The sequence below is a fragment of the Epinephelus moara genome, chromosome 7, assembly GCF_006386435.1.
Source record: "Epinephelus moara isolate mb chromosome 7, YSFRI_EMoa_1.0, whole genome shotgun sequence".
Classification (NCBI taxonomy): Eukaryota; Metazoa; Chordata; class Actinopteri; order Perciformes; family Serranidae; genus Epinephelus; species Epinephelus moara.
Genome location: NC_065512.1, coordinates 9,016,744 through 9,025,365, shown reverse-complemented (window position 1 = coordinate 9,025,365; position 8,622 = coordinate 9,016,744). Strand labels below are relative to the sequence as shown.

The following is an 8,622-nucleotide window of genomic DNA, read 5'->3' as shown; positions in this document are numbered from 1 at the left end:
TGTATTTCTCTGTAATGTAGCACAGTGTTAACAATGTTACTGATACTATTCTTTCTCACACCTTCAACTCAAACCACCAAAATATATCATTTAATAATTAAACTGATGGTTCTAAATGACGACTATTGGATGACTAGGAAAATTCTTAGTCGGATCCTTAGTCTGATGATGGCTAAACTTCTGTAGAGAAAAAAAATGGATACATCGATATCGGTTATCGGCCAAAGAAGTTGTTATATACTGGCATGTTGGATATCAGCAAAAAAATCCAATATCCTGCAATTTCTGACAGTTGCACATTGCAAACAATGACGTTCAACTCATGCTGGAAACTTGCAAAAAGAAGAAGGTACGTTGGAGTGGGAGATTCGCTCCAAAGCGTCGCTTCATTTCATGAAGACAGACAAAATTATCAGATCAAGTAACAGTGGAAAGACTAGCAATATGCTGAAACATCTTTCTTGGCAACGTGGGCTTAAATTTCATGAATGCCATGTATGTGACACTCTACACACGACTGCCACAGCTTCCCTACCCAGCAGCATGTCTGTTACTGAGTGTAAATATCCTGTTATAATAAAATTAGCACCACGGAGGCAGGTTTAGCACATTTTTTCTTCAACTAAGAAAACCTCACAGAAAATGAACGGTGTAAAATATTCTGTAATTTCATCCATTTTAGGTGATAACAGACAGACTGTTGTAACAGTGTGCGGGCCTCCTTTTCCCCACCACACGGAAAATTGATCAGGGATCAATATGGGAATGGATAAAGAATCAAACCGTTAAGCAGAATCAATAATGCCAAAATCTATTTCCATCTCTAGTAATGTGGGCCAAGAAACAGGTCGGTCACACATTTTAAAGACATGTTCGCACTACACAAGATCAGCTCAAAGTTCAGTTCACAGTTCATAATTTCAATTTGGAACCAAGTCCCAAATAATGCACTTGTTTATGTTCATCTATTCTGTTTTCTTTTTTTAGTAAAATAAAATCTTGTGATCCTCAATCACTCAGACATTTCCCGAGTGTGGTCGGATGATTCAACTCAATGTGTCTTTCAAACGCGTTGCCAATGTGGCTGACGTTTGAACTTGTTTTTTTCTGACCAGATGGGAAACATTTGCAAATAAATGTAAGATTATTTTTTACTGATTTATTCATAAAAGTCTTTCAAATATCCATATGAACTAGCTTCAGCAGTAACAGTAGCTGTGTGTTGTTTTGGCATACCAGGATCTGTAAAACGAGGGTCGTTAACTGTCACAAGTTAACGACCCTCACAAGAAGGGGGCCCGTTCAAGTTCACATGTTGCAAACTAAAGCTTTCAGCTCACTGTTTGCCAAAAATATGAGCATGTTGAATGAATATGCTCTTTTCGTGCGTTCATGCAACACACTGAGAAAGTGATATTTTCAAGTTGATAGTTAGTGGAAACACCGGCTATGTGCTGAAACATCTTTCTACACAACCTGGGCTTAAACTGCAGCATTGCCATGTGTTTGACACTCTACACACACAAGTGCCACTGTCTCACAGCTGAGCAGCACGTCTTGTTACTGGAGGTAAATGTCCTATGTCATAATAACATTAGCCCCAGGCAGGCAGGCTTAGCACATTTTTCTTTGACTAAGAAAACCTCAATGAAAACCGTAGGAATGATTTCTAATTTCATCCATTTTGGATGATGACAGTGGCACATCTGAGTCACATGCATGCCTTTCTCTGCACTGTGATCACACCCAGAGGTAATAAAACACTTGCATTGATGCTTAAAACCTGTGACGGCCTGTTTTGTTTTTTCTTTTCCACACAGGAAATTGATCAGGAATCAAAAAGGAAATCAATATAGAATTGGATCGACAATGGCATCACCGACCCTTATAAATGCCTGTCCCTAATTGCCCTCTAAGCTACTGCAAGTAAAGTCCCTGACTGGTCTGTTCTCTGGAAGCACCAAGACAGAAAGCTCCCTGCCAACTCCTCACAAGACAGCGAGGAAGCGGACCACAAAAATGCCTGAACAGCTGAGTTTAACTGGGTTAAGTAAGTGTAATGTATGCATGGGCATCTTAGTAGTAAATATAAAACCACTCCAGCTTAAGTGGTCAACACTGCCAGTGAGGTCTTAAAGAAAACAGTAGGAATGGTGCACAGATATGAATACAAAGCTCAAGAAAGCATTCAACTCTCTGTTTTCTCCCTTTTACTATTACTGCTGTAATTGCTGTGAAGCACCTTGTGGTTTGCAGGTGTCGAAACACCACTAGTGATAAAAAAATAATAATAAATAAAGTTGAATTGTACGGTGTTAATAAAATAAAAGTGTGAGGCGGGAAAAAAAATTAGTTGTGTCAATACACTAGTGCAAAGCTCCTCTGTTGCCAGGCAATTACTGTAAAGGTCGCGCCAATACAGTATCAATTAACTCCTGCTGAAAATGGCAGATCGAAGCTGACGTGTCCGCAGACGCACTTGTCATTGTCTCTTTGTAAAAAAAAATGCAGAGGGACTTGTGACAGGAAGTGGCTGCCACCTGACAAAGGCCACACAAACCAGCCGTGACACATCTCTGCATCCCCTCCTTTTGTTTCTCACTGGTAAATATGAGAGCGGCTGTTTGACCTCCACGAGCATCTCACCATTTCATCTGAGCGCAAAATGTCAGACCTGATCACTGCGCACATTTGAGAACCACCGGGCTGCCATAAATGAGTAATGCAGCTGTCAGTTTGGCTCAGTTCCTCACCTTAACATAAACTGCTTAAACCCCAACACAGGCCCGATGTCACACCCGCCCTCAGGAGGGCAAAGATAAACCCAAAGATCAAATGATGTCATGCCTCTAATGTGTTCATTTACTGCTGGGAATCACTTTTAAACGTTTAGCGTTACAAGACAGAGCAGGAGAGGTCTGAAGTGCTGCTAGGTTATTCCATTATAAATGTTCAGTTTGGGTTCCTAATATTTAAAGTGAAAAACAAGCTCAATACTGTTGTAAATGGCTAGAGACACAAATAAAATTGTACTTATTAGCAAGCCGTAACATAAAATAAAATAATAAAATCACAGTTTCTATATTTTTAACTGTTTTCTGTGAAACTACAGTCATTTTCTTATGAGGTAGCACTCAATAAATATTGTATAAACCTCAGATTTTTTTGTTTTTTTGGAGTAGAAATGCTCCTCTTTTTGTGGGAAATGCATAAATCAATTAAAATAAATAGCATGATTCATGTGTGTCCATAAGTTTCAAGTCCCACTCCATCACACCAATTTATTTCTGCAACAAAAGACTGTACTGTTCCTTTAAGTGACATCACTAAGAGGAAATGACATCATTTAAGAGTCTGAGGAAGACAAATTCAAATGCTGGTGGGTTTAGATTTCTTTAAAAAACATTTTGATAAAGTCTTAGTCCTCTTTGTTAAACGTAACTTATCCAAAAAATAAAATAAACATAAAATCTTAAAAATATATTTGTATAAAACATTTTTCTTTTCATATATCTGCATGCTATGTGTGGTGTCAACTTTGATCATAGAGTGAATTTCGGCCATATTACTTTGAATCTTTTCACCCCATCACAGGCTTATCTCTGAAGAAAATGCCCCTGACCTCTCAAAATATAATTTATTGCAGGTCTAGCATATTCCTCATGCTGTGAAATAAAATATTCCACATTTAGCTATGATCAAAAATCTGACAATTTCAGGGTCTGATCTGAGCAGTTTCCATGGACTAACTTCAAGGGTGCAGATTTTGTTTCAACTTTGTGGTGGACACATATGAAACAGAGGGATGCAGGAAATTTTAAGCATCATACATTTAATTTCCTGCATTCTGGTGAATTTTCATGCACCAATTAGTGCATTTTTTGCTTCAATGTATGGTGAGAATGTCTTAAAAATCAGCAAAATAAAAGTTCTCTGCTACTTTCAGGTTTTTATTGGGGGTTCAAGTTGGAGGGCAAATGCACGTCTTAAATATTGAGGGGGATGTGTGCCCTATGTCTATGAATGACCGTTTTTTTTTTACATTTCACAACGCAACAATATTGTGTGAAATAAACCCTATAATGATGATTTAGCTATTCTTAGCAGCACAGCTAAAAACGTTACCTCAGTGCAAAGGGTGCAGTGAGAAGCATGGGTCATAGAGTCATTAAAATAAAAATGTTTAGCCCATTAGAAGCATGCTAGTATGTGTTCACAGAAAATGTTGAAATGTGAAGGAGAGATTATAATTTGGAATTATATATCTTGTGTGCAAAGTTGACATTTTGGCCTGAAAGTCAAGAGAGAAGTCCAAAATGGAAAGGTTCCTCCTCTGGGGAGCATGAAGATTAAATGTCTAACATATTCTCCATGCTGTGAAATAAAAATTCTACTTTTAGCTATGGTCAAAAATGTTAGAATTCCAAAATCCACTCTGAAAAGTTTCCACTGAATGACCCCAGAAAGCTCCAATATTTACTAAATTTTACAACACAAAAATATTGTGTGAAATGAGCACTATAATGATGATTTACATATTCTAAATCTAATCTCTGTCCAAAGGGTGCAGCGAGAAGAATCGGTCATAGGGTCATAGAAATAAAAATATTTATGCAAGAACATGCTCAAGAAAAAATGTTGAAATCTGAACATAAGATTATAATTTTAAATCATATATCTTGTGTCCAAAGTTAACATTTTGGCCTGAAAGTCAAACTAGTAGACTCATAGAGAGGCCAAAAATGGCTCATCCTCTGGGGAGCACCAATGACCTTAAATTTAAATTTTTACTATCGGCTCTTTATTTTCAGTCATTTGCATAAATATTCACAGTAAACTTCCTCTGACCAGCAGCCCATGAACAAAGAGTCAAGCTGGTCAGGATGTGTTTTTGCTCAGCCACGATGACTCAAGCTATCTACCTCATTTCTTTAATAAAACAATAAATACTATTTTGAGTGGCAAAGCTTTCTCATAGGTGAAGAAATATCCCAGGTGCACATGGGAAACCAGAGCAAGAACATCAATCAGGAAGAGGCAGGAGAAAAACATAGTGACAGACTGAGCTCTTATATCACCGTTATATGTCTCATGTCTCGTCTTATGCTGGTGGTTTGTATTCTAATTACCATGTCTTCTTTTTACATTCAATATTCCTTTATGTGCTGTGTCTGCACAGATATATGCCATATAATAATAAATTGAAACATGTTTACTATACTGCACGTGTTGCTGTGATTACACTTAAAGAAGGTTTTATGTGCATCTTATATTTACTGTACAATCAACAATAAAAGCTGCCACTTTCCTAGATCCACCTGGCTACTGTAAAACCGATGCAGCCTCACAAAACACCCCCACCCCGGTGCTATATCACACAGGGCAGACTAAGCACATTAACTCGGTGTCAGAGAACCCACTTAACACACTTTTTTTTTTTTGGATTAGCCGTGACTTATGTCTGCAGTGTTTGTCTTTAGTTTGGGTATGAGGTGTTAGCTCTGCTCATTGTTCCCACTGCAAGAGATTCCTGCAACATGGGGTAAAGATAAATGAAGATAATGGTTTGCATAGAGACAAAAGGGTGATGATATTCTAATGAGCTGATTGTTTTCTTGGTTACTTGATTAATCATTCAGAGCAAGGCTATGGAGTCAACACTGGGGGGGGCAAAATCTGCCAGGGGGCCCACATGCACTGCAGCACACTGTAATACCAGAATGGGTCGTTATAAAAGGCTAAATGTTATTTGTTACGGTTATTTATTGTATGATTACATGTGCTAATGATCATTAGGCGCATGGTTGGCGGCAACACATTTTATCCATATATTTGTCAATATATTTTGCCTCAAAATACATTTATCCAACCAACAGTGAAAACCCTGGTAATATTCAGAAGCAGAAGCCTTCACACTGAAGAAGCTGAAAACAGTCAATTCTACCTCATTTTCTGCTTTAAAAAATGACTTCAATGATTGATGCTTCTAATTACCTCATATTTTATTCCACACACATTATTGGAACCACTCAAGCAATTAAATCCAAGGCTTAAAACTGTACAGCTTCAGATTTAAACCCCTCATGGGGGCCAGGAGCAGTCAGTCTTTATAGTGGCAGCAGCTCCAGCAGGCTGTGTGTTGTTTTCACGTAGGAGTCGACCAGTAACAGCAGCTGTCTGTGCAGTACAGCTGTGGCCAGTCAGCAGTTTCTCTCCTCCGACACACACACACACGCACACATACATACACACACACACACACCAGCAAAACGCGTCTAAACACTAAAAGCTCTGTGTGGCAAATAACCCGAGGTGCGCCGAGTCACCCTGGGGGGCTGCACAGCGAGCACACTCCCCTCCACAATCGGACCTGTTTGCTTGACCTTCATCAGCACCACCAAGAGTCCACCCTTGCTTCATGGAAACGCACGCGAGGATCAACAACTTGTTATCTGCACGACACAAAGGGTGTCAAACTACTCTTCAAAGTGGGCTCCAAATAACAGCGCATCTCTAACAGTGACGATGCTCCCTGCCTCTGCAACAGCAGGAGGACAAAGGTACCCACCGAGCGTCAAAACTTCAGCCTCTATGTGATCTCCATACATCAGCTCGCGGAGCGGAGACGCGCGCACAGGTGAGCGTATAGGTGGAATACTCACAGTGAGTGGCGGCGGCTGCTCCGCTAAAGACGCTCAGAGTGTAAACCATATGCAGCAGAAAAAACATCTTCCCAGCCGTGGTGTGGTTATTATCCGTGTGTCCGCAGAGAGAGAGGGGGGAAACAAGAGGAGAGGTTTCCTCCTCGCTCCTCCAGCACGGAGCGGTAGAAGGAGTCTGATGTGGAAGAGCGAACTGCTCCGACGACGACACTCCCTCACTGTGAGGCACAGCCCGCCTCTCACTGTCTCCCCCTGTCTCTCCCTCCCTCTCTTTGTCTCACCCTCTCTCTCTGTTTCAGTCTATATTGGCAGAAAAAGAGCACTGTGATGCCCGAGCAAAATGCACCACAGAGGAAAGCAGTGTGCAGCAGCAGCAGCAGCAGCAGCAGCAACTATTATATATATTTATGCCTCTATGAATGCATCTATAACTTCATTGTGAAATACCAAGTATATGCTTGGAGTAGCATGAGTGCTCTGGCAGGTTGGTAATTAATTCTCACCGCCACTATTGGCTCCTTTTGAAAGTGTGGTAGTAAGCCAATCATTGTGAAGCATCTGTTTGGAGTGAGGCTTTTCATCCTGTCATGTTTTGTGCACAGAGCAGAGGATCTAGCAGTCTCTCTGTCACAGATTTGTTTTATTGGCATGAGTATAATTAAGTGCAGGGCTGACAAACAGTGTGGCGCAAGGTTTATAATGTGTGCATAAACAAGAGGAGGAGTCTGCAGCAAGAGCAGGTTTTATGAAGGGACCGGGAAGGGGGTGCATTCACCAAGGGACCCCATTAAGGAGCCCATAATATAACAGCCTTGTTTCCTTTTTTTAAACCGTGAAATTATTTATGCTGGTTTTAAAAAACTGATTTAGAAACTTAACACTATGCCTGTAGAGCAGAAAATATACAAAGTTAGACAGATTTAAAGGTTCAGTCTTTAGGATTTAGTGACATCAAGTGGCAGAAATGTATTAAATATATGTTTTCATTAGTTTATAATCACCTGAAAATATGAATAATTGTGTTTTCCTTACCTTAGAATGAGCCCTTTATATCTACATATGGACCGGATCATTCAGTACGATTACAAGCAGCTTGAGAAAATCGAATTATTGGCTTAGTCCGACTGAAATTGGACTATCCGTAGCTCAACTAACACACCTAAATAATTTGATTGAAAATCTAACTATTGCTGCATGTATCCACTTCGTCCGACTGGAGTTGGACTCTGTGTTCTGCGCATGCACCACTTTTTCTTTCGCGGGCTTTCACCCGAAAGAAGAAGGAGCATCATCTGGATCAAATGGCGGCAGCGTCTTCCTTCAGTCAGGTAGACCGCATTTGTAATATAATTAACACGTAAAGCATGTACGAAACAAACAGAGCCACAGCAACATCCATCACCGCCATCTTCATTCATCGTTAGCTTCCTCTTTGGGTCAACCTGAACTAGTTCAATACGCACTATATTAGAAAGGAGCGCCGCCTATTGAGGCGAACTCAGATGTACTTGGTCACAAATTAGATTTTCTCTTCTGCATGTACACTCAGACAAGACGAGAAGACCGACTTGACTAAATAGCCAAGCTATGAGCTTAGCTCGACTACTGTGTGCATGTAAACCTACTGATTGAGTCCACCATGTTGTTTCTACAGTACCCAGAACAGACAAAGCAAACACTGGCTCTAGACTGGGCCACTCATGTTTTCCCGTTTTGGCCACCGTGTGAAAAAAAATTATGTTAAATGTTAAATTTAGTTTGAGACAAGTGAGTGCAGGAATTTCCTAAAAAAACAACAACATATAGACTCGTACAAAAGCAATCCTTTGGAGCTGGAAAATGAAGCCAACGCTGAAGTGCCAAAAAAATGCAGTTCCTCTAATGGCCACATGAGGCTGGCTCCAGAAGTGAGTCAATCTCCACAGACCTCCATGTTAAATACTCCAACTTTATAGCAGAA

At 40.2% G+C, this 8,622-nt stretch overlaps 1 protein-coding gene across 1 annotated transcript in view; it reads right to left on the bottom strand.

The window, feature by feature from the left end:
* Positions 1-6,883, bottom strand: part of LOC126392901 (contactin-associated protein-like 5) — a 179,777-nt gene extending 172,894 nt beyond the window's left edge. The window contains exon 1 of the mRNA XM_050048626.1: positions 6,663-6,883. Coding sequence (XP_049904583.1) covers positions 6,663-6,729 — 67 coding nt within the window. The 5' untranslated portion in view covers positions 6,730-6,883. The remainder of the gene's footprint in view (positions 1-6,662) is intronic.
* Positions 6,884-8,622: the final 1,739 nt, after the last annotated feature.